General features: G+C 37.8%; 2 protein-coding genes across 20 annotated transcripts in view; one reads left to right on the plus strand and one right to left on the minus strand.

The window, feature by feature from the left end:
- Nucleotides 1-15,176, minus strand: part of PICALM (phosphatidylinositol binding clathrin assembly protein) — a 106,374-nt gene extending 91,198 nt beyond the window's left edge. For 3 of the 12 annotated variants that reach the window (XM_079105581.1, XM_079105580.1, XM_079105577.1), the window contains exon 1: nt 14,771-15,175. In XM_079105581.1, coding sequence (XP_078961707.1) covers nt 14,771-14,900 — 130 coding nt within the window. In that variant the 5' untranslated portion in view covers nt 14,901-15,175. Of the gene's footprint in view, nt 1-14,770 lie in introns of all 12 variants that reach the window. The other 9 variants (XM_079105578.1, XM_079105579.1, XM_079105574.1 and 6 more) reach the window with 6 other exon arrangements.
- Nucleotides 15,177-15,332: 156 nt separating this feature from the next.
- The window catches only part of LOC306640897 (uncharacterized protein), a 79,103-nt gene continuing 66,894 nt past the window's right edge, over nt 15,333-27,541 (plus strand). For 4 of the 8 annotated variants that reach the window (XR_013757936.1, XR_013757937.1, XR_013757938.1 and 1 more), the window contains exons 1-2: nt 15,475-17,430; nt 17,987-18,055. Coding sequence is in view for 3 of the 8 variants with exons in the window: in XM_079105631.1 (XP_078961757.1) it covers nt 15,759-15,801; nt 17,256-17,430; nt 17,987-18,055 (287 nt within the window). In the remaining 5 variants the exon portion in view is untranslated. The other 4 variants (XM_079105632.1, XM_079105631.1, XM_079105633.1 and 1 more) reach the window with 4 other exon arrangements.

Raw genomic sequence — 27,541 nt, forward strand, 5'->3', positions numbered from 1 at the left:
AATAAAAAAGGCTGAGAATTTTAGCTCAATGGTAAAGTGTGCTCGGATTCAATCCCCAATACAAAAAAAAAGGAAAGAAAAAAGTAGGAAGTTGTCATTTCCAAAGGTAATTTTACATATATATAGAAATTACATTTGTCAAAGAAAAGCTTTCTCCTAACAATATCCCATTCTCTAATGTTTTCTGTAAGCTAAGCAGCTCCTTCATATTGCCTGTCATCTATAAAATTAAATGTATTCTAAAAAGGAGTTAAGGCAGGGTGGTGTAGCTCTATGGCAGAGTGTTGGCCTAGTAAGTATGAGGTTCTGAGTTCCATCCCCAGCATGCATAAACAAATAAATTTTAAATTTATTATCTGTTTTACCTTATTAACTAGCAGTATCTCAGTCAAGTATCTATAAAACAGAGCCAGTAAGATTAACCAACGTTTTTGTAAGTATTAACTGTGTTAATGCAAGTCAACTACTAAATATATACAAACTATTCCTTAAATCTTAGCTACTCTCCCCATTTTGTACATTTTGTCCCAACGGTTTTATCCAATTCTGGATAAAACTGAAAACTCTTAAACTTTAAGCTATCTACTTGCCAATCGAAGTCAGACTTTTTTGAAGATTCCTGTGCAATTTAAAAACAAATTCCCAAAACGTCAGCAACTACCACTGTTCGGTCTATAATAATCAAATTAACTTTATATAAAAGCTGAAGGAGCAAAATCTCATTCCAGGCTTCAAGATCTGCAAAACTCCTCCCTTTCCTATTTTCACATTGTCAGCAGAAAATAAAGATACAGTGTAATTCTCAAATATGAGCTCTAAGTATGATCCAACTTTACCTACAGTAGCCAAAAGCTACCAGACAATAACTTATATCTGAAGTATGACTAAAATGCATACTCCCTCCACAATCTGACCTCAGAAAATCGTCCCAGCTGTATTTCTTATTAAACCCAGTCTGTCTCTCTCACAGGCCCCAAAACCCCATTTGCAGACTCATTTGTTCCAGCCTTCCCACCTACAAATGTCTGTGCACTTTTTCCTCCATATGAAATGTCTACTGCTCCTCACTGCTTATCATTTAAAGTCCAGTTCTGCCTCTTATCAAAAGTAGTGTCTTCCTCTGATCCAAGCATACGCCCACTTGGTACTGGGTTGATTAATATGTGGAATTTGTGTATGCTAGGCAAGCATTTTACCAATGAGCTATACCCCCAGCCCTTTTTAAATTCTATTTTGAAACAGGGCATCACTAAACTGCAGAGTCTGGCCTAGGACTTGTGATCCTCCTGCCTCAGACTCAAGAGTTGCTAAGATTATAAGCATGCACCACTGCACCCAGCTCATGCTCCTTTTAAGGTAAGGATCAAGTGTCATTCATTTTTATATTCTTTTCTGGACCCTGATAACTCTCCCTTAGCATCTCTCTTATTGCTTCTAATCGGGATTTCCATAGGTCCTGCTCAACATTAAACAGAATTCAATCTCTGAATGTTTGGCCTACATGCTACAGCAAGCAGATTTTTAACATTTATGTAATTTTATGAAAATACTATGGAATATAAAAAGAATCCACACTTTTTCCACTCAGGCCAAGAAAAATAAAGTCTCACAAAATGATACTTATGAGTCTCAGTAGGCATGGAGACCAGGAGGGAAAGGGCACAGATGTATAGTTAGTAGGAAATAAGAAGACACCCCCACACACACACATCCAAGAGATTATTGAAGGTATATACTTCATTTCTTACTATCTTTATTTACAGTTTAAATGAGTTGCCAGTGTCTTATATCAAAACACACAAGCCTTTAGCAAATAAAGTATTATATAACAACCTGTTGTAAGATGTGGACTACTGCAGATAATAAAAAAACCTTAAATCAAGGACTATCCAGAATTCATTTCTAACAATCACACAGAATAATAGTAATAGCAGTAATAAAAAGAAGAGGAGGAGGAGAAGGAACTGCCCAAGATTTGACTAACAAGTTGTTTGAAATCAAATATTCCAACAACAGGTAGATTCTAGAATAAATATTTTAGTGTGCTAAACTGACCTAATTTTATATAACCTAACTCTGAAAGTTGACTCCAACCATTCTTACATTTTCAATCAATATGGAATAAAACTGTAACCAATCATGGTGGAAAAAAAATTTGAACAAACCACTATTATAGCAAAGACTACTACTCATGCAGCAAATTTCCACTTTCTTTAAAAGATCCCAAAGTACTGCTTCATTAAGACACTGAAATCCAGTAAGAAATTATCTCTCCTTGGTTTATTTCAAACATTCTTCTGTTGCATACTTGCTATATGCTATATTTAGCATAATGAAAAAAAAAAGTCACACAGGAGCCATCTCTATAAACAATTATAATTATAAGCACTATAAAGAATTCCATTATATAAAGTGTCATTATGGGAAAGTACAAAATACTAGAGAGGCATGTGATGACACTTTTCTGTGTGGACAAAAAAAAAAAAAACTGCTTATTGATACACATGCAACTATTATGCTATCTCTTCAAACATTTAAAAGACTACATAACACTGAGAACCTAAAAAACACACCATGAATCAGGCTAAGTGCTCCATTCAGCTGAGAGGATATTCCACCTAAAAAATTCTATTTATCTGTATGCCTTTACGCCATGTACAAACAGAGAAACAACATGTATCCCATTTGTTTACAATACAAAAAAAATGTATAACTTAAAAAAAAAATCTATTTTATCCTCATGAACCCCAGTCCTGGGGATCAACATGAAGAAAATATTTTTCTCCTCCACAATTTTCTACTTCCACATTACAAAAGGAGACAAGATTCCTTGTTAACTTTAAAAGAAGGGGTTTCTCATAAGGTCTGAATGACTCCTTCAGAACTCATGTTGAAATTTAACTGCCACTGAAACAGTATTAGGATGTGGAACTCTAAGAAGATGGCCCTGAGGCCTCCACCAAAGCATTAATGCCATTACTGGAGAAGTGGGTTAGCTATAAAAATTAGCCCTTTCAAGTGCTCTCTTGCTATATAATGACCTCCACCATGTTATGACACAGCAAGAAGGCCCTCACCAAATGTTGAAGCATTGATATTGGACTTCCCAGTCTCCACAACTAGTCAGTCTAAGCCAGGTGCAGTGGCACACAACTATAATCCCAGTAACTCAGGAGGCTGAGGTAAAAGAATCCCAAAATCGAGGTCAGTCTGGCCAACTTAAGAGAGACCCTGTCCCAAAATAATTTTTTTTTTTTTAAGGGCTGAGAATTAGCTCAGTGGCAAAGTGTCCCTGGGTTCAATCCCCAGCGCCGCAAAAAATTTTAAAAAAAATAAAAAAAAAAAAATAAATAAAAAATAAAGAATTAAAAAAAGGCATTCTGTCCACCTACAACTGGGGATGTGGCTCAGTGGTGAAGCACCCTGAGTTCAATCCCTGGTACAAAAATACAGGGCGGGGGGGGGGGGGGGAGCAATCACAGAACAAAAAAATACAGCAAATTTTTTGTAAGAATCTAGTATCCAAAATATGTAAACTATGTAAAATATAGTACTCTCCTAGTATTCCAAATAACCAAATTTAAGGGAAAAGAATGAATGAATATTTTATCAAATAAGATATACAAATACTCAATAAGCACATAAATACTAAATCTCATTAATCATTCCCTAATGCCACACTGGGAATATAGCTCAGTGATAGAGACCTAGCCTAACATACACAAGGCCCTGGTGTTCAATGCCCTGTACTATAAAAAATAAATAAAACAATAGGCAACTAACCCAAAAATCAGTAGAATACCACTTCACACCCCTATTCTGACTACTTAAAAAGTAAAAAAACAAAAATCAAGTGTAAATAATGAATATGGAAAAAAAACTGAAACCTTATCTACTGCCAAATGGTAGAGCTACTATGGAAGTATGCTAGTTCCTTAAAAAGTTAAACACATGATCTAGCAATGTTAATCCTAGGCATAAACCTAAAAGAAACATGTTCACATATTTTTTTCTTGATAGAAAAAGAGTAAAAACCCAAGGTCTACCAAGTGATGATGAATAAACAAAACATGATATATCCATACAAGGGAAATATTTCAGCTATAAAAGGAATGAAGCGCCATTACATATAAGAATGAACCTTGAACACATCATGCTCAAGTTGAAAGACGCCAGACCTCACACCATATTCTTATATGGTTCCATTTATATGCAAATTGTCTAGTAAAGAAAAATCGTCATACACAGAAAGCAGATTAATTATTGTGAGGAGTGGAGAGGTGACTGAGAACAACTGTTAATGAAGGGATAGAAATTAGATAATGGTTGTGGTTACAATGTTATGAATATATTAAATACCACTTAACATTACACTTTGAAACAGTTTTCATATTATGTCTTGATTTTAAAATTATTTAAAAACCACACACAATTCCCTTTTTCATAATTATCTTTGAATTAGTTAATTGCTAATATTTCAAATTATTCCATTTAATGAAGGAATCAAATTTCTGCAAACACTTTTTGAAGATCAAAAGGCCTTGCAGCTAGGCATGGTGGTTCCTGCCTAAAACCCCAGCTACTTGGGAAGCTGAGGCAGGAAATTTTCAAGTTTGAGGCCAGCCTAGACAACCTAGTAAGACCCTGTCTCCTAAAATACAAAAAAGGAATGGGAGCCAGTCAGAGTAGCCCACACCTGTAATCCCAGAGGCCCCAGAGGCTGAGGCAGGAGCAACAGCAAGGAGCTAAGCAACTCAGTGAGACCCAGTCTCTAAATAAAAAAATACAAAATTGGACTGAGGATGTGGCTCAGTGGTTGAGTGCCCCTCACTTCAATCCCCAGTACCGAAAGAAAAAAAAAAAAAAGGGGCTGGTATGTGGCTCAGTGCGATGCTTGAGTACTGTGTGAGGCCCCTGGGTTCAATCCGCTAGTACCACCAAATAGGGGGAATGGGAGTAGGGGTAGGGAGGCTTTGAAATCCTCTCCAGGGAAATACCACACATATTAGACTGTATTTAAAATACAGTACATTTATGTCTTCTTAAAGCACCCCAAAAGATAGGGCAATTATTTTCTCAGGCATATTCAAGTGAAACACAGATACCCATTGTTCTCCAGAGTTTATAGTCACAAGAGACCTATAATCAGCAGAACAAGTACATTAAAATATGGTACATCTGTGAAATCACCTGTAGAGGTCTAACTGCATCTTTATGGAGGGAAGCAGTTTGGAGAGTATACCTAGCTCCTCAGCCACTACTTGGAATAACTCCCCTAGAGTAAAATTTGGGCCCCTAGGATGCTTTTAAGTAAAAACTAATGCTATAAATACCAGCACATTCCTGAAATCACTGCTGGAATTCCAAGTGTTCAGAAGAAAACTTTAAACAATTCCCATCAACCCCTGGTATCAACTTTTGATACAAAATTTAGTAATCTTACTTTTAACATCATTGCTACTACCATACCAATCCTTACTTCGTACTTATATAAGGCTTACTTCTAAATCGGTCATTTCTTTTACATTTTTACATTATCTGCTAAGTGCACTTTATCTTTGCTTAATCAAAAATGAATCTGCCACATAGTCACACTTGAGGAGGCATCCTTCACACAAGAGGTCAATATGACTCCCACTACCTTGGAGTGGTAAAAGAAAAGAGCTCTGACAAACATTTCAGATCTATTTCTGGTCCTTTGCTTAATTCTTAAAATTACATTTCTACTTTCAAGAACATGCCCTCGAAATGTGCATTTTAAATATAACGTTTAAATTGAGCAGTTATAACAAAATCTTTGCTCTAACAATATTTTAGAAAACACCACCCAGTATCTAAACAAAACTAAACCTCTTAAAGTCTCATGAGTTTTATGAAACACACAGATAATTTGTTATAATGTGTTACCGACATTACTAACTTTATAAATTTGTAACCAGGTAATTACAATTCATTACAACTAAGATAATTACCATAAAGAATATTCATAATAGATCTTACTCTGTTGCCATCAATTGTTCACAGAATAGTCTGAGCTATGCAAGCAGACTGAGCACCCAGAGGGTTGCTGACTTTGGGAAATTCATATATACATGGTTTACATATACATATAGTACTAACTATATGTATATGTATATGTATAACTACAGGTTATTAACAAAATTATAAACTTCATAAATGGTGATAATGTTGGACTGCCAGGAGCATGAGAATTATTTAAGTAATGTTTTTACTCAAACAGTTTACTTAAAGAAAACAATGGAGCTGCTCCCCACCCCCCTTGCCTAGCATGCCTGAGGCCCTGGGATTCAATCCCCATCATGGTAAAAATAAATAAATAAATAAATAAATAAAACAAAAAAATGAAAGCAAAAGGGTCTAAAGAAGTTTTAAAAGAATAGAGTGGAGATGGGGGTACAGCTCAATGGTAGAGCACTTGCCTGGTATATGCAAGGTCCTGGGTTTGACTCCCCAGCCTCACTAAAATAAAGAGAGAAAAAAATAACTGGAAGTATCTATTTTAACAAAGGAAAAAGGAAGACATTTTGTGTCCAAGGAATGGTTAGTGCAAAGGCAAATAGTTCAGGTTCTGATAGTGCATGTCTGTGATCCCAGGGACTACAGAGGCCAAGACAGAAGATCACAAGTTCAAGGCCCAGCCTCAGGAATTTAGCAAGAGCCTATCTTTAAAAAAAAAAAAAAAAAAAAAAAAAAAAGAGCTGGGAATATAGCTTAGACAGAGTGCTCCTGGGTTCAATCCTAGTACTAAAAAGGGCAGGAAAAACGAAATCAAAGGCAAATAGTTTAGATCTCAAGAAACACATTTTGGGAGCGGGGTTGTGGCTCACTGGCACAGAAACTGTGGGTCGCGCTATGAGGCACTGGGTTCAATTCTCAGCACCACATATAAGTAATAAAATAAAGGTCCACCAACATTAAAAAAAAGAAACTCATTTTGGCTTAACTGATACCCAATCTGCCTGTTTTTCATGCAAAGGGATAGCTCTGGAAGGGAGGGTTAAAGAGAAAACAAATAGATCAAGGGCTCCAAGATTTCCAATTTAATAACAGACTTTATTAAGACCTTGAAGGGAGGGGATTTGTTTATATTATTGCTAGACTTTTTTCTTCCCCCAGTGGTCACCTTTCCAAGGAACACCACACAGTCATTCTAATCTACTTAACAGTGTGAAACATAAAAGGATTGAAGCCACATCTCTTGCTTTCAAAGTCCTTCTAGTGGCTGGGTCACTGTTAACTACCAAATCAAATCCAAAATTACTTCAAGAGTTCAAGGGTCTCTCAAATCAAGTTCCTTTCTGAATACCTTTTTCTCCCCTAAAATATATATATATATATACCTTTTTCCTTAGAGGCATATTTTTTTAGTATCAGAACCTGACATTAAAATAAAAATAAATAAAAAATGACCTTGACACTTTTAATAGCTAAGAACCACAGTTTTTTATCTGAGTTTTCTCTATCAATATTTATTGTTAGAAATTAAAACCCGCAAGAATAGAGGAAGGATGGACTATATAGAGGAAAAAGAGGGGTGGGAGGGATGGTGGGAAGGAAAAACAACAGAATGAATCAAACACCCTACCCTATGTAAATGTATGATTCCCACAAATGGTATGCCTACTTCATGTACAACCAGAGAAACAAGTTGTACCCCATTTGTTTACAATAAAAAAAGAAAAAAGAAAAAGAAATTAAAACCCCAAAATGTAAAATTTCATTTAAAAATAATAAAATCTATTTTATGTTGACAAAGTTTCATGAAAAATAATTACAATTTCCAAAACAAAATTTTACAAGAGTGGCAATATTTTGCATTTTTGTAACACTTTACTATCTGGCTTAATAGAAAACAGTTGGAATTACTCTTATGTGCTAATACATTCAATCTGTTAGAACATCACACACTACATAGCCTCTGAAAAACTCCATTGTACACTAGTGAAAGAATGAAAATTGAAAAGGCAAATACTATCTTCATATATGAACATAATTTTTTAACCTCACAAACTTTCTGCAAGTGTTTGGGGGACTCCCAAAAGTCCCTGGACTACACTTTTAAGAATCACTACCAACAAAAGAGCAGAGGCAACACGAAGAAGCAAAGATAGCCCTCTATCTTTGAAAGTGGAACAACTGAACATACACCACACACACCACACACACAAATTTATACAGACACAGACTTCACACCTTTATCACAAAAATTAACTCAAAAGGGAATACAGAACTAAATGTAAAAAACAACAAAACAATAAAGCTCCTGGAAGATAACATAAGAGAAAAATCTGGATGACCCTCGGTTTGATGATGACTTTTTAAGATACAACACTGACTGATCGATCCATTAAAGAAGAACAGTCAGGTATGGTGGTGCATGCCTGAAACTTCACCTACTTAAGAGGCTAAGGAAGGAGTGTAATTTCAAGGCCAGCCTGAACAATTTAGTGAGAATATCTCAAAGTAAAAAAATTAAAAGGGCTGGAGGAGGTAGCTCAGTGGTAGATGTGCCCTGGGTTCAAGTCTCAGTACCACTAAAAAAGAAAAGCTGGATTTCATTAAAATGCAAACTTTCTCTGTTCTGGAGATGATGCTCATAAGAATAAAAAGGAAAGATAAGACTGGGGAGAAAATATTATCTGCAAAAGATACATCCAAACAGGGGACTATAACCTAAAAATACAGAGAATTCTTAAAATTCAATAAGAAAACAACTTAACTTTTAGAAACATCACTAAAAAGATACACAGGCTAGCTGGGCACAGTGGACCCCGCCTATAATGCCAGCAACTGTAGAGGCTAAGGCAGGAGGATCACCAGTTCAAGGCCACTCTCAGCAATTTAGCAAGACTCTAAGCAACTTAGTGAGCGCCTGTCTCAAAATAAAAAATAAAAAGGGGTGGAGATGTAGCTCAGTTATAAAATACTCCTGAGTTAAATCCCCAGTATAAAAATAAAAAACAAAACAAAAAAGGAGACTCTCAGCAACTTAGGAACACCCCATTTCAAAGTAAAAAAAGTTGTTAAAAAGTATAACTATAAAAAGAAATTCCAGATCTTTCCTCCATCCTATCATCAAGGAAATGAGGCAAATTAAAACATAAATGAACTACATACACCTGTGAAAATGGTCAAACTCTTAACAGTGACAATGTTAAATACTACCAAGGATGTACTACAAAAACTCTTGATCATTACTGATTGAAATGCAAAAATATACAGTGACTTTGAGAGACAGTTTGGCATTTTCTCACAAAACCAAACATTTTTTTACAAAGAATAAAACCTTTGTTTTTATGTGGTGATGATGATTGAACCCGGTGCCTCACGCGTACTATGAAAGCATTCTATCACTAAGCTACAACCCCAGCCCCAAACATATTCTTATCATAACATACACACAAATGTTGATAGTAGTTTAATTCATAATAGTGAAAATATAGGAGTAACCAAGCTGTCCTTCAATAAGTGAATGGACAAATAAACTGTGATACTTCCAGACAATGGAATATTATTCATTGCCAAAAAATGAATTTTTCAAGCCATGAAAAGACATAGAGGAATCTTAAAGGCCTATTACTAAGTAAGTACTAAGTCAATCTGAAAAGACATACATAGTTCCCAACCATGTGACATTCTGGAAAAGGCAAAATCATTAAGACAGTTTAAAAAAAGAAAATCAATGGTTTCAAGGAGTCTGGGGTGTTTAAACTACTTTGTATACTACTACAATGGTGGGTATATGAAACACATTTTTTCCAAAACCAAGGAATGCATCCTAATGCCAAAAGTGAATACTATTGTATATTACGGAGTTTGGGTATAATGTCAATATAGGTTCATCCATTATGACAACTGTACCACTTTAGTGAGGGATATTAATGGGGAGGCTATTCATGTGGGATTAAAGTAAGTACAAGAAACAAGAAGCTCAATTTTTCTGTGAACCTAAACCTGCTCTAAAACAACATTCATTTTCTGGGATAGAAAATTATTATGTTAAAAAGTCACACTGAGATGACAGTACAAACTTCAAGTACTACACTACTTGGGTCCAAATCCCAGTTCACCTCTTCTAGCTATATGACCTTGTGGGGAAAATAGAGGCTCTCTCATAAAGCTGTTAAATGGAAATGAATTAGTTAAGAAACACAAAGTGTTCTATAAGGTATCTGGCACACATTAAGCACAAAGAATATGGCCATAGCTACCTTTCTACTAATACAACTTGAGAAATCCTTAATACTTTGATAGTCTGGCAAATCAAAACTGAACATGATTTTTAATACAAAGGTTTACGTTTAATGAAGATTCCTTGTAAATGAATATCACTAGCCAAATCTAACTGCCCAAAATAATTCTCCACGAAAAGAACAATATACACAATGAACACACAAAATTCTAAAAGGTCAAATCTAAAATTCTGATTCTCTAGAGAAATGTATAAAGCAGTTCAACTGGGAACATACGGAGACAGAACACAAAGTAACGGAAATGCCACTTTAGCCACCAAAAGAACAGGAAGAGCAAATATTAAGCCTTTACTCTGGAAGTACCTCTTCTTGTTAGGGCTCTAACACTGTGCCAAGAAACCTTTAAATTTATTTTTCTTACTTCTTTGATTTTATGAGAGAAATAGTTAAGCACTTTGAAACTGAAGAAAATAAGCAACTTTCTACACCTTTAGAGTGCACTTTTGCATTAAATACTCTAATAAACAATTTAAAATTCTAGTAAACAATTTTATTTACATTAAAGCAATTCTAATTAATTAAAATAAATTTAAATAAGTATATTTTTAAGATATCAAAGGATGTGTTTCATACAAATGCTTTACAAATAATATGAAAGGAAATAGCCAAGTCATTATAATGTGTTTCACTTCTCACCCACCACTATAACTTTAAATTCAAACACACTTTAAAAAATCATCCAAGCCTGGTATGGTGGCACATGCCTATTAATTCCACTACTCCAGGGCTGAGGCAGGATTGCAAAATTCAGCCAATCCCAGCAATTTAGTGAGACCCTGTCTCAAAATAAAATAAAAAGGAATAGGGATGTAGTTCAGTGAGTGCTTATGTAGCATGCACAAAGCCCTGGGTTCAATCACCCGTAGAGGGGAAAAAAAAAAAAAATCCAGATATGTAAAATACATAGTAAACAAGCATAGATGCTCATTGACCAATATTAAGCATTTTTTAAAGTAAGCCCATTAGTGATGTGTAATCACTTTACAAAGTTTTAGACTTCATTTACTAATTACAAATAGGACAGGTAGAAAAATGGGTGAATCCCCAGCACCACAAAAAAAAAAAAAAAGAAAAGAAAAATGGGTGAATGTCAGTCTTCTTTTAGAAATACACACTTCAGTTGACCCTCTCTTTCTATGGGCTCTAACCCTTGAACTCAACTAACCTCGGACCAAAACATCTGCAGGGAAATGTTCACATGTACTTAACTTGTACAGACTTTTGTCATTATTCCTTAAATATGCAATATAATAACTACTTACATAGCATTTTCTATCAGATATAAGTAATTGGAGATGATTTAAAGTATTAAAGTAACCTAGAGACCCTATAAAGTGCAGGTTATAGGGAAATATTATGTCATTTTATGTAAGGGACTTAGGCATCCACGAATTTTGGCATATGGAGGGGAGATACTTGTGTATGGGAAACTGAGGTCCTTCAAATAAAAGGGCTGCCATTCCTCTACCTTGATTATGGATACCTATTAGAGGCCTGAAATTACATAGAAATAATATTTATTTTACAGTTTTGAGTTTAACAATTCTTCACATTAGGGACATTAGTTAAACTTTTCATCCATTAATGCCTATAAGCAAAAGAAAAAATATCTTTCTTCAAGAAGTATACAATGTCGTATGAATTAAGCCATAATGCATGGATCATAATAATGACTTCTTAATAAAGAAATATCTTGGAGAGGAAGTGCACAGAAACCATTGTCACACTCTAGGCTATAGGAAATCAACAGTCGTAAGCATGTTATGTTTTGTTTAAACGCTTCCATTGTTAAAAATGAAATTGTTTTCATTTGGTTTCAATAAGTAGCATCAGATGTTAGAGACTTTAAAAAGTACAATGAACTGCAAATTGTGGTGCTGAAAATCGGTAATCCCAAAGACTGCCAGGTGTGGTGCTGAAAATCTGTAATCCTCAAGACTCCTGGGAAACTGAGGCAGGGAGGATCACAAGTTCGAGAGACCAGCCTCAGCAATTTAGATTGACCCTGTGTCAAATAAAAAGGGAGGGGGATGTCACTTAGCAGTGAAGTGCCTGAGTTCAAGCCCCAGACCAAAACAAACAAAAAAATCCAAAATACAAGCTTTCTTCGTTTAAAAAAAAAAAAATCTTCAGAGAAATAAATTGTGATGATATATTTCTGTGTAAAACCTAAACTTTCAATTTTCTCAAAGCATGTTAAAGTGGGGAGTAAGGTGTTTAGTAAAGCACTGGCTGGTGAGACTTTAAATTTATTTCATCAGTGAGAACTGGCTTCAAGGATGTTTAAACAGCAAAAAGGCAAAATAATATCACTGCATTTTAAAACCTCACTGAAAAGAAATGGAGGCACTTTATGTATACTGTTTTTTGTTTTAAAATCAAACTTTATCAGGTATACTCAAGCTCTAAAAATATGGGCGCTGTAAAACAGCAAAAGAGATAAAGAACCACAATAATCAGATCATCCTCAAATCTAATCCAGTAAACATTTAGCAGTAGCAGCCATTACAAGAAACAAGTCCATTAGCATTTATAAAACTACAAACAACACTCTCCTAACCATAATCAACCTATTGTCTATTCCTTCAAGGAACACCTCAAAAGAATCACTGCTCCATTTGAAATATCACATACCCTTACAAAAACTTTAAAATACTTATTTTGAATGAGGGAAAACAGTTCACATGGTAAAGTAGTTTCTTCTTACACACATACACACACACACAGGTATAGTGTTTAAGGTAAACTAAGATTGGTAGAGCAAACCAAGTAGTCTTTGGAAGGAATATAAGCAGTAGACAAGCCTACTCAAATATTAAATAAAACACTATGGCTTCACAATGCATTTTAAAGAAAATTCTGTTTATACAAGTGTCATCATTTAAGTATATTCTCCACTCTCTAAACAGGCAGAAACTGAGAAGTAAAAGTAGTTTGCATGTATGTCACAAAGAACCAAACAGTAATGATTTTTACAAAACTTTTCCAAATCACAATGAATGATGATTCTGTCTGTGGTGATTACTTGTTCTAAAGCACTTTGTGAGCACAGTATCTTGGAAGAATTCACGTTTCGTTTAAAAAAAAAAAAAAAAAAAAAAAAAAAAAACTAAGTGCAGTGCAGGTATTACAAGCCAAAGTTTAAATAAAAAACCAAAACAGGACTCGACAATAAATTCCCTTTCAGAACATGCTCACTCTTGCTTCACAAGGTAAAGCAAAGTAACTTCCATGTAGGATTAAAGTTATTCAGTCTAATGTATCCAGTGGTCATTTTAAAAGGGAACTTAAATGTGTGACTATTTCCCTATTCTACCCTGAAAAGTTTCAGGTCAAAGTTCCATGGACTTAAGTGTTGAGATCCACTGAGCTTTGTACCCTGAGGTAAAGGTGGTGGCTTTTGAAAGAAAATTGGGAGGAGTTAGTGCTATTAACTGAATCTAAGTTGGTGAATGAAGTGATACTATGCTGTATTACAAAAGTTCGTTGCCCAAAAGATAATCAGAATGAATTAAAATGTATCCAAAATTAAACTCCATCAAACATCTTAACCAGATGTATGTTATTTGTAGATAATTTTATTAATTCATTTTGAATAACAAGTCTGCACATTTCAGCTTCCAAAGTTTCACACTTAAGCTTCTAAATTCAAACCTCCAGGGATAACAGTTCCAAGAACCGACACCAATATGAACAAAGCCTTTTTCCATATCCCCATTTGATATTAAAATTTTGACCCCAGTCAAAAGCATAGATAATATGATTAAATTCCACCAGAGGCAACCAAAAATACCAACTTTCCACAAAGCTTTCCCTAAACCAAAGTGAATCCCTTTACTTTTACTCCTCACGAAGAAGGTAATATGGGATGAAAGTCGGGGTAACTGGGTACGATACAGCTCTCAAAGGAAGCCATAGAGGCAAAGAAAGGTAACCCAAACGGGGGAGGAGGAAAGGTGGAAGAGAAAACCGGAAAGGGTGAAGAAAGGAAGTGGGAACCACTTCGAGGGCTGCGGAGTAAGTAACAGGGTCCAAGGAACCCGGAGTTCAAGGAAACCCGAAAAAGGCTGATGGGGAAACAATGGGGAGGTGAGTCCCGGAATAAACGTGAAGATGCGAGGGCGACGAGGCTGCACGGGACGAGAGGGATGGAAGGGGGAAAGGCTGCAGTAGACAGGAGAAGCAGAGGGTGAGAGGCAAGGCGGGGAGGCAAGTTGGCCGGGTGCAATGGGGCACAGAGGTGCATCGAGCGGGGAGGCCAGGGTCTCCTAGGATCTAGGAGGGGAGTGGCTTGCCGAGAGATTTTTAGACAGCAGACGGAGGCCGTGAAGGCAGGTGTGATGGAAGCAAAAAGAACACAGTTCGACGAGCATAGGACCTGCCGTGCCAGATAAGACGCAGAGGGGAAGAGACAGCTGGAGGAGGAAAGAAAAGAGATGGAGAGAAGGACGCGGGCTGCGCGGGCTTGGAAGGGGTATGCGGTGGGCTTCACTCACAGTCCAGGTGCTTTTTCTTGGGGCCCATGATCTCGTGGGTCGTGGCCTTGCATACTGTCTTGGACACCGCGGAGCCGGTGACACTGTGCTGGGCGGCGGTGATTCGATCCGTCAGGCTCTGCCCAGACATCTCTGCGGCTCCTCCGCCACCCCTTCTGCTCGGCAGCCGGAGGGGACCGGGACCCCCAAGTGCTGGAGGGCCCCCACCCCCCACCGCACCCCCTACCCCCACCGGCTCCTTGCCCGCCTGCCGGCCTGGGGCGGGGCTCAGGGCCGCGCGCTGCCACTCAGCCTGCAGAGAACCAGCTCGTGTCCCCCGCGGGGTCCGACACGATGTCGAGCCGTCTCTTGCCCCCGCCTCAGATCTGCCCACCCCTTCCCTGGTCAGCTGGAGCCGGGCTGGGCAAGAGGGACAGGCAGCTGCAGGAAAATGGCGGCGCCAGGCTCCTCCTCGGAGCTTTCCGGGCTGCCCCGGGTCACGTGACTAGGGCACCGCCCCTCCTCCCTTCTCCCGCCCCTTTTCCCTTCCCTTTCCTCCTCCTCGCCAGCCCTCCCTCGCTCGGCGAGGGAAGAGCGGGGCGGCGCCCGCGCGTTACGTGATGGAACCCGCCCGGCGGGCGCAACAGGAGGCCGGCCCAGGGGGAGTGCGCGGCCCGCCGCGTCACGTGGCCCTCTCTGCCAACAGGTCGCCTAAGGCTGGGCCCGGGGGGTCACAGAGGGGGGGCGGGGCGGGGCGGGGGAGGGACGGCGAGGCCGGCGAGCTGGCGGGGTCCGGGGCGCTAGTGTCTAAGGTTGAAACCCACGGCTTGACAAAGAGGAGGTGCAGCTGCTTGCACAGCTTCTTCTGAGGAGGAGGGTGTCAGGGCTCCGACTCTCGGGGTTTTCCTAGCCGTGTCAAGAATGTTTGGCGACGCCCCCAAAGCCGTCCTCCCGGCTTAAAGAAAAAGGTTCCAGCCTATCTTCAGAACCTGCCAGTAGGCCTTCCTCCATGGTGGAACTGTTGAAGATCTCCGTTTGTTTACCCCAAAAAGGTTTTTTCTCCGCTGTTCCTTGAGAGACTGAAATGTCACTTGGTTTTGTTTATCTCTACTCTGAAAACTTGACACGTAGCTGCGAGTCTAAATTTAGATACTAACCGGCTAGTATTCATTCTCCAGGGTGTCACATAGGACAGGAAACACATAGCTTCTCTGGAATTCGAAAAGGGAAGTAGTAGGATGATGTCAACAGCGATTAGCTTGACCCTACAAGGCTGACTGCTGTGGTGATTAAAGGTCCAGACCATAGAAGGAAGTGAGAGGGGTAGTAAATGGAGAAGTTCCATTCAGAGTCAGACATCAGTACCTGCCATCTCTCTGGGTTTATTATTTCTTCCCTTGGGCCTGTTTTCTCATTTGGGTGAGCCAGATTTCCATGGAAAGATATTGACACTGCCTTGTGGACATTTTAGAGGAGCTGTTATATCTGAGAATCTCTTCTGTAAGACCCAGAAAATCTATTAACAAAGCCTTTGAAAATGCTATTACTGGCCTACATTTAACTCATAGTTAGGGATAAATTTTAAAATCTCTATGAATGTTAAGTTACCATCATAGTCATATGTAATCTTGCTACTTTCAAATGAAATGCTAACATACTCAGAAAATCTGTGTACACCATCTGCCAACCAAATCCAAAATACTGTGCTTCAATCTGGTGACTCAAATGATGCAAAACTAATAGATATTTTATATTTTGTGTATCATATCAAGAATTGTGTGGTATCCTCCCATTGCCGTTCTCTCACACTCCCCCACATACACGCCCTGCTTTCTTTCTGTTATTTTTTCCCCACTATGGTTGGTGAAATTATGCAACCCCGTGCTTTTGCAAAGAACTTAGAGTTCTTAAACCAACAGGCTTCGTCCTTGTCAAACCAGCCTCAAATTTCACAAAACTGCAATGACTTCCTTCAGTGCCTCTGCAGTCCATCAGTAGTTTGGTGTCCAGTTTGCTGACCCTTGTCTGCCAGGCAGTGGAATAACCCAATTCTCAAGACATGTCAACCATCATTGGTACTCTTCTGTGGGTTTCATTGTTTAAGTTAAGTGATTGGCCTGAATCTCTGCCTTGATAAACCACAGTAGAAGCTGTCTAGCTATCAACTGGGAAATATTTTATCCTTAGGGACAACTTAAGTTATTCCTAAGCGCCCAGCAGGAAACACGTTTTTATGCACTCCTGTGGAAGATATTCCAGGAAAGTATTTCAAATGATCTTTATGCAAACAATTGTGAACATGTTTTCCTTATTAACAACCTAAATTCTGTTAAAAATATCTATACATTTATCAAGGATACATTTTAGAAGCCTCATATATAAACATTTATCCATCATTGCAGAAATGTCTATATAATTGTGAACTGAAAAATATGGAGAAATTTAGAAAATGGGAAATCGTTCCAAGGATAAGAATTACTGATCTACCTTATTTTGTATGTTTAAGTTTCCTCTGTGTTCCAGTTTCCTCAGTCTATTCAAGAACTATCCTGCCTGAATCTCAGATTCTTAGAACTATGGCTAAACTTCTCTTATCCCTGCCCACTATCCTGCAAGTGTAAGAATCCTCTCCTTTGTTTCCTGTTTCCATTAATGACCTCACCACCTGTGAAGAAGCCTAAGTGAGCGCTCCTCTCTTACTTCCCTCATTAGCCTAATTTACTAAAATTTGTCAGATTCCTCTTCTCTCGCCACTTCTATTGCCTTGGCTTCAGCCTTTATGATCTTTTTTCATACCTAGACTTTTTTTTTTCTTTTTGCAGTGCTGGGGACTAGAACCCAGAGCCTTAGTGCTTGCAAGGCAAGCACTCTACCAACTGAACTATATCCCCAGCCCTCGTACCTTGACTATTCTGATACCTTCTCAACTGATTTTACTCTCATAGTTCTACCATCCAATTCAGATCTTTCTAAACTTAAAATGGCTTATCCTTTCTTTGCACTAAACTCTTTTAGTAACTCTGAATGGCTTGAATGTGTCTCTAAAATGTGGTCCCCCAATTAATGTGTTGGAAACTTAATCCCCAATGCAACAGTGTTGGGAGGTGGTACCCAATAGGATTGTTTAGGTATGAGGGCTCCATCCTTATAAATGGATTAATGCCGATTATAAAAGTGGTTGAGGCTTGAAGTTCCCTATCTAACTCTCTCTCACCATCTCTTTGACTTCTGCTCTAGAGTAACACAGCAAGAAGACTCTCACCAGACATCAGACCCGCAATCTTGGATTTCCCAGCTTCCAGAAATGTGAGCCAAAAATTTATATTTATTTTAAAAGCCCCAGCTTGTGGTATTCTATTATAGCTGCAGAAGCTACACTGTCACTACACTAAAGGATAAAATTCAGAACTCAGCCTGGTTACAAGTCTCCTCATGATCTAATCCTTTAACTGCTTATTGAACCTTAGCTCTTCCTGTTCCCCTACATGCACTCCAGCCATGTCACCAGGTAGGATCCAGGGAGGTCCTCAGAAAGGAAAAGAGAACCTCAACTCAGCCCTGGCAGGTTCTTGACTTACACTATAGCAAGGAATTTCAGCTCAAATCAAAAGTAGTAGAAAATTAGAGTCCTTTTTCCTTCCCTGCTTGTCTCCTTTCTACCTATCCTTATTTCTTCTCTCCTACCCCAATACTACTTACCATACTTTTTTATTCGTGTAATATTTTGTACATCTTTCTGTAATTGATTTTATTGCATGAAGTGGGGGGTGGGGAGATATGCTAGTATTGTGGCTAATGTATAGGAGACACAGTAGAATGATGGTTGAGTGAATAATGAAAACACTTAAATCATTCATTTGCATACATCACTCCAAATCATTCATTTGATAAAATTTACCCACTTTTTCACAAATATAGCATGACCATCCCATAATTAATCTGAAGCGTCATCCTTACGTAGTACTTTACTAATAACTCACTCTTTCAAAAATATATATTAAACACCTACTGAGACACCATTCTAGGTGCTGAATACTGTTTTAATACTGACTGTTTTATCAGTCCTTCCAGAACTAATAAGTTCCTTACTTTGATTACCAACTCAAGGGTCTATTTGCTTTACAAATGAATAGTCCAAAACAGAAGAAAACAACTTAAAAAGTATGTTATTTCCTACACTCTTCCAACTAAAAGTTATGTTGTAGAGAGGCATAGGATGTACAGGGAAGAAGCAACAGCTTTTTTAATGCCTCCTATGTACTGCATAATTTTTATCCATTTAATTTCCATCACAATAGCTGCAGAAAAGTGTTGTGCCCATCTAATACAGGGAAACAAACATTGCTTATAAGTAATGTAACTTCCTCACAGCCCACAGATTCTGATTAACAGAAGCAAGATTTAAGAACTTACTCTTTTTTTGGGGGGGGGGGAGGGTGCTGGGGATTGAACCCAGGCCTTGTGCTTACAAGGCAAGCACTCTACCGACTGAGCTGTCTCCCCAGCCCCAGAACTTATTCTCTTTCCGTTACTTTATCCAGGCCTTTTTGTCAATTCTTTTTTTTATTTGTTTGTTTTTGGTACCAGGGATTAAACCCAGGGGTGCTTTACCACTGAGCAACATCCCAAGGCCTTTTTCATTTTTTATTATTTTGAAACAGGGTCTCACTAAATTGCTGAGGCTGTCCTTGAACTTGTGATCCTTCTGCCTCAGCCTCTTTTGCCAATTCTTAAAGCAATTGAAAATATAGATTAAATTCATTCAGCAAATGGTTCTTGCATATATCCAATGTGCTAGGCTTTGCTGGATGTTAAGATATAATAATATATGAGACAAATGTCTCTATTCTCAGACATTTTTAAATCTTTCAGTGGCAGTGGAAAAGAACATAAGCAGGTAGAAAACAGTATGCTGTACTTGAGGAACCTTGATGATGTCTATGACTTAAAAGTAGGAAAGTGAAAAAAAAAAAAAGTGAGAAAGTAAGAGAAAAAGAATATGGAAGAGAAAATGAACCAGAATTTTTACACATATTATTTCACTTAAACCCATTCCCAAATCCAAATACAGTCTACTAGTTCCTTATTATCATTGTTAGCAATGCGATTATACTTTTTTAACATTCTGTTCATGAAATTGATACGAACACCTGGCAACTCCTTCCTCCCTGAGCTTACTATGTTTACACTTCCTGGTGTAGCCAAATCCATAAAAGATTACCTTATATACCTTACAAAAAAGTAAGGACTTTTCTTTGTATCTGAGTTCTCTGGCTAGAACCCAAGCAATTACTTTATTTCCACCATATAAAACTTTAGCTCTCAGCATACATATTTCTGATAATCACAACAGCATGTAACTTTGTTCACTACATACCCTGTGACAACCATGTTACATGAAGTATATTTTTGACACTAAAACAGCTTCATGAACTTGTCAGAAACAGCTTGTGATCACCAAACTGCTTCCACTTCCTCTGGAACACAGTTGGACTGTGTTTCCCAGCTCCCTTTGTGATTAGTTGGGAGTCATGTAACTGATTGTGGTCCAAGAGAATGTGAACAGAAATGACAAAAATCATTTAAGGCTTGGCCCAGAAAACATTGAAAACCTCCTATACATACTCTATATTCTCTTTTATCTACCTAACTACCACCTGCATAAAAACTTCAAAAAATTTAGTGGAGGTTGAAACCACAAAATGGAAGAAACGTGGAGTCACAAATGAATCTTTGTCAGTGTTGCCCAAGAGAACTGCATGGCCAGTAGCACCTTTAGTCAGTTTTATTTGCTTTATTATGCCTCTGAATTCTTAATGCTCTTTGTTATTGTATTAACTGTCTTGTATACTTCTTTTCTCTTCATTTTACTGATAAAGAAATTGAGGCTTAGGAAAAATTTAAAACATGCTTAAGTTTTCTTAGCTATTAGGTAGGATAACTAGAATTTGATCTCAGATCTATCTGACTTTAATGCCTGTGCTCTCTAACTGCTTGAGTTCCTCATGAAGCTATTTCATGTACTTCTAAAATTTTTATAGAAGTTCCATATAGCCTTTAACACATATTGCTTCATCTATCATAGCTGCAGAAATAACAATTAGAGAAATCTCCAGCTTTTCTTACATATGTAAGACTCTCTTAGTATCTTTAACTCTTTTCACAATTTCTTTCAGGTATATTAATTTTACAGTTTCATTATAACTTAAAATGTATTTGGATCTTTTATAGCTGTTTGGATATGCTGTGTAGACTGGTTGTTATTTACCATCCATCCTTTAAGAGGGAAGATTAGCCAAACCTTGACCCTAAATCATCTTCATAAACTCTAATTATGAATCAAAGTAAAAATAGGATTCATGAGATAATAAGTGTTGTGGTTTTGATATAAGGCGTCCCCCCAAAGTTCTTGTGTTTCTGCAGGAATAATCAGACGTGAAATGATTGGATTATGAGACTATAAACTAGTCTGTCCTAGTTTGAATTGCTGAGTGGGAATTATAGGAGGTGGGGTGTGGCTGGAGGAGGTGTGTCATTGAGGCCCTGCACTAGAAAGATCCATCTCCCTAAGGGGTCTCCCCCCACCACTACCCACTGCTTCCTGACCTTGCTAGGAGCTGAGTAGCTTTATTCAAATGGGACCTTCCTCATGATGTGCTGCCTCACCTTGCGCTAGAGCAATGGAATCAGCCATTAGCAATGGACTGAGACCTCCGGAACCACAGCCCCAAATAAACTTCTTCTCTAAGTGGTTCTTGCCATGTGTTTTTGGTCACAGTGACAAAAAAAAAAAAAACTAAAACAGTAAGTTATCTAGTGTCATTTTTTCTCTGTAACATAAGAGACCGAATCAAATAAAAATGAACAAAAGCATTCAATTCAGCATTGAATCAAAATGAGATCAGATGCTAATGTTGAAATTAGGACATTAAATTATGACTAACAGGTACAAGTAAAGTAGAGGAGATTCATGATTTGAGGCATTGAGAGAAGCATTGGATTTTATAGTCAGACGTACTTAGGTCTGAACTCTGGTTTGAAACTAGACAAATTATTCAGTTTCCTTATACATAATACAGGGTTAGTGGTACATGTCTTGCAGATTTCCTGTCAGGATTAAAATGATGTATATCAAAACTAGTATAATGCTTGACACACTAAAACTAGTCAATAAACATGTACTCGAATTTATTATTTATTATAAACAAAGCATTCTCCTACATTCTTAGGATACCAAGATAAATTAGACAAAATATTAAATTTTTTATTATTTGCTTGCTTATTTATTTATTTATGGTACCAGGGATTGATCCCAGGAGCATTTAACCACTGAACCACATCCCCACCTCTTTTTATTTTTTTAACTTTTGAGACAGGATCTCACTAAGTTGTTTAGGGCCTTGCCAAGTTGCTGAAGCAGGCCTTGAACTTGCAATCCTCCTGCCTCAACCTCCTAAACTGCTGGGATTATAGGTGTGCACCACTACACTCAGCTAACAAAATTAATTTATTACTCTGATACAGGTATAGCATAGAATATTTTACAATTAACATATCTCTGTCCAGATGGATCAATGAAGTTTCCCCAGGGGGATAGACACTTAAATTGAGTCTTGAAGGATGATCTGGAGTTATGAAGGAAACAAGGAGAAGTAATTCCAAGCAGAAAAACCCACACATTCAAAAGAATAAGCAATTCGACAGCCAAAAATAGTCATATAGGGCTGAAGCATAGTGTGTGTGGGATTCTTATTCATTCACTCAGCAAGTACTGTAGTTACTGAGCCCCTTTAAATGCTAGATAGTGTTCTGTGTCCCAAAAGCACATCAGTGAACAAACTAGGAATTTCCTGTCTTCCTGGTGTTTATTTTCAAGTAAAGCATATAACAAAGAAGAAATAAATATGAAATAAATACAGTGAAGAATGCTATAAAGAAAAATAAAGCAAAGTAAAAGAATCAAGAATGATAGGGGATCCAGCACAGTGATGCAACCCTGTGATCCCAGCAATTTGGGAGATTGAGACAGGAGAATCACAAGTTCAGGGACAGCCTCAGCAACTTAGCGAGACATTGTTTCAAAAAGTTAAAAAATGGGGTTGGGGAGGTAGCTCAGTTGGTAGAGTGCTTGCCTTGTAAGCACAAGGCCCTGGGTTCTATCCCCAGCACCCCCCCAAAAAAAAGTTAAAAAGACTGGGGTTGTAGCCTGGTGATAAAGCACCCCTATGGTCAGTCCCCCAGTATCAAAAAACAAATAATGATAGGTAAGAGGACTTTAAAACCCAGCGGTAAGGTTAAACCTTTCAAAGGAAGTGACATTTGACTTTAGTGGATAGTGGGAGAGAGCAATACAAATATTGGAGGAAAGATCATTTCACAAAAGGAAAGTAAGTACAATGACTCTTATGCAGGAATAAGATTAACTTGTTTATAGAAGAGCAAGGCAAGTATAGTAGAGAAAGAGTGAATAGGAGGTGACCTCAGAGATAAACCATGAAGAGTTTTATAAGGCATATTGAGAACTCCAGATAATATTCAGAGGTAGATGTCATATGAGAATAGCCAGTTAGCCCATTGGAACAAGCTAATAACTGCATGAAATAGGCTGTTTCCACCCAAGATCATTGGAACAAGACCCCCGATTGTCATGTTCTTCTTTGTATCTTTATTCTCTTGGCTATTTTATCCCCTTCGTCGAATTAATGTCCTTGATTGCTAATCAACACCTTTGTCCTTTACTCCTGGTATTCCCAAGACCCAGTCCTTGACAATTACCAGATATGGGACTAATTCAACAAACGCTGTTAAGGCTGAATAAACCTTACCCAAATTAAAGAAAAAAAGACTATTTGGGAAAGCCCAAATAGATTATGGCACATGTTTCTATTCTCTGGTTTTCAAAATCGAGGAATACAGCTTTAAAAGCCTTCCAAACTTAAACAATTTTTGTCTGAGTGTTTGTTTGCATTGCTATTACCAGATATATAATCTCCAGAGTTTTAAACAATCCTGCCCACCATTGTTAAACAAATGATAATACAACAAAAAGAACAAGATACTTAGCAGTCAAAATGACTACCATAAGGATCCAAGATGGTGGACTAGAGGGTGACTGCATCTCCAGTTGCTCCAGAACCCAGGATTCAAGAAGGGGAGGCATTGAGAGACTTGGACTAAAATAGAGCCAAGGGATGAGTCTCCCCCACCCGGTGAAGCTCTGCCTGGGCAGCAGGCCCAGATTCAGGTGGCTTATTAGAGTAGGACAGGGCAGCTAGAGTCTTCCCCAGGCAGCCCTGAGCACTCTGGCGGTGGGCTCCTCCCGCATGGCCAGCTTCTCAGAGCAGGCCCCCCGTGAGAGCCTTTCCACACAGAGCCAGCTCCAAGCCCTGGAACCAGTAGCAGGCTAGGGGCAGCTTTCTTCGGAAACACTGCATTATCAAGTTACTCCAAGACTTCAGGCTACTGAAGGCTGGGAGGTGATACACTGGAAATCTACAGGGACACTATAAGTCAATACAGGAAATCTACAATATCTCAGAGTCCCACTGATATCTGACCATTATGAGAGAACAAGGGAAGAAAATGTCCCAAACAAACCTAGATACTATATCATTAAAACCCAATGACAGCACAGCAGAAGAAATGTCAGAAAGGGAGTTCAGCATGTACATAATTAAAACAATCAGGGAAGCAAATGAGGAGATGAAAGAGCAAATGCAGGCATTGAAGGAGGAGATGAAAGAGCAAATGCAGGCATTAAATGATTGCACCAATCAACAGTTAAAAGAGCAAATACGGGAAGCGAGATCATTTCAATAAAGAGTTAGAGATACTGGAAAAAACCAAACAGAAATCCTTGAAATGAAGGAAACAATAAACCAAGATAAAAACTCCATAGAAGGTATAACCAATAGGATAGAACACCTGGAAGACAGAACCTCAGATATTGAAGACAAAATATTTAATCTTGAAAACAAAGTTGACCAAACAGAGAAGATGGTAAGAAATCATGAACAGAATCTATAAGAATTATGGGATATCATGAAAAGGCCAAATTTAAGAATTATTGGGATTGAGGAAGGCCTAGAGAAACAAACCAAAGGAATGAACAATCTATTCAATGAAATAATATCAGAAAATTTCCCAAATCTGAAGAATGAAATGGAAAACCAAGTACAAGAGGCTTATAGGACTCCAAATATACAAAATTACAACAGACCCACACCAAGGCACATAATTATGAAAATACCTAACATACAAAATAAAGACAGAATTTTAAAGGCCACGAGAGAAAAGAATCAAATGACATTCAGGGGGAAACCAATAAGAATATCAGCAGATTTTTTAATCCAGACCCTAAAAGCTAGAAGGGCCTGGAACAACATTTACCACGCCCTGAAAGAAAACGGATGCCAACCAAGAATCTTATACCCAGCAAAACTTACCATCAGATTTGACGACGAGATAAGATCCTTCCATGATAAACAAAAGCTAAAGGAATTTACAGAAAGAAAGCCAGCATTACAGAACATTCTCAGCAAAATATTCCATGAGGAAGAGATGAAAAACAACGATGCAAATCAGCCACGGGAGGAACTAGCCTAAAGGAATAGCCAAATAAAGGAGAAACCAAATCATGTCAAAAAACAAAAATGAGTCAAATGACTGGGAATACAAATCATATCACAATAATAACCCTGAATGTTAATGGCCTGAACTCATCAATCAAAAGACATAGACTGGCAGATTGGATTAAAAAGAAAAATCCAACAATATGCTGCCTGCAACAGACTCATCTTTTAGAAAGAGATACCCATAGACTGAAGGTGAAAGGATGGGAAAAAACATACCATGCACACGGACACAGCAAAAAAGCTGGTGTATCCATCCTCATTTCAGATAATGCAGACTTCAAGCCAAAACTAGTCATAAGGGATAAAGAAGGACATTACATACTGCTTAAGGGAAGCATAAATCAGCAAGACATAACAATCATAAATATCTATGCCCCGAACATTGGCTCATCCATGTACGTCAAACAAATCCTTCTCAATTCCAGAAATCAAATAGACCACAACACAATAATACTAGGCGATTTTAACACCCTCTCTCACCGCTGGATAGATCGTCCAAACAAAAATTGAATAAAGAAACCATAGATCTTAATAGCACAATCAACAATTTAGACTTAACCGACTTATATAGAATATACCATCCAACAAAGAACGAATACACTTTCTTCTCAGCAGCACATGGATCCTTCTCTAAAATAGACCATGTTTTATGCCTCAAAGCTACTGTTAGCAAATACAAGAAGATAGAGATACTACCTTGTACTCTATCAGATCATAATGGATTGAAATTAGAAATAAATGACAGAATAAAAAACAGAAACTTCTCCAATACCTGGAGATTAAATAATACACTATTATATGATGAATGGATAACAGAAGACATCAGGAGGGAAATAAAAAAATTCTTAGAAGTACACGAGAACAAAGACACACCATATCAAAATCTCTGGGACACTATGAAAGCAGTACTTAGAGGAAGATTTATTTCATGGGGCACATTCAACAAAAGAAGTAGAAATCAACAAATAAACAACTTAACACTACAGCTCAAAGCCCCAGAAAAAGAAGAGCAGACCAACACCAAAAGTAGAAGACTTTAGTCTTTAAATAGTCTTTAATAGGAAATAGTTAAAATCGGGGCCGAAATCAATGAAATTGAAACAAAAGGAACAATCAGAAAAATTAACAAAATAAATAGTTGGTTCTTTGAAAAAATAAACAAAGTTGATAAACCCTTAGCCACACTAACAAAGAGAAAGAGGGAGAAAACTCAAATTACTAAAATTCGGAATGAACAAGGGAATATCACAACAGACACGAGTGAAATACAAAACATAATTAGAAGCTATTTTGAAAATCTATACTCCAACAAAACAGAAAACCTCAAAGACATCAACAAGTTTCTAGAGACATATGAATTGCCTAAACTGAACGAGGAGGACATACACAACTTAAATCAATTTCAAGCAATGAAATAGAAGAGGTCATCAAAAGCCTACCAACAAAGAAAAGTCCGGGACCAGATGGGTTCTCAGCCGAGTTCTACAAAACCTTTAAAGAAGAGCTCATTCCAATACTCCTCTCAAAGTATTCCATGAAATAGAGGAGGAGGGAACTCTCCCAAACTCATTCTATGAAGCCAATATCACCCTGATACCTAAACCAGACAGAGACACATCGAGGAAAGAAAATTTCAGACCAATATCCTTAATGAACATCAACGCAAAAATTCTCAACAAAATTTAGCAAATCACATACAAAAATATATTAAAAAGATAGTGCACCACGATCAAGTGGGTTTCATCCCAGGGATGCAAGGTTGGTTCAAAATCTGGAAATCAATAAATGTCATTCACCACATCAACAGACTAAAAGTTAAGAATCACATGATTATTTCAATAGATGCAGAAAAAGCATTCAGTAAAATACAGCATCCCTTCATGCTCAAAACACTAGAAAAAATTGGGGTAGTGGGAACATTCCTTGACACTGTAAAGGCCATCTATGCTAAGCCCACGGCCAATATCATTCTAAATGGTGAAAAACTGAAAGCATTCCCCCTAAAAACTGAAACAAGGCAGGGATGCCCTCTTTCACCACTTCTATTCAACATCGTCCTTGAAACTCTAGCCAGAGCAATTAGGCAAACCAAAGAAATTGAAGGGATATGAATTGGAAAAGAAGAACTCAAACTATCCCTGTTCGCTGATGACATGAT

The sequence above is a fragment of the Sciurus vulgaris genome, assembly GCF_902686455.1.
Source record: "Sciurus vulgaris genome assembly, chromosome: 11".
NCBI lineage: Eukaryota > Metazoa > Chordata > Mammalia > Rodentia > Sciuridae > Sciurus > Sciurus vulgaris.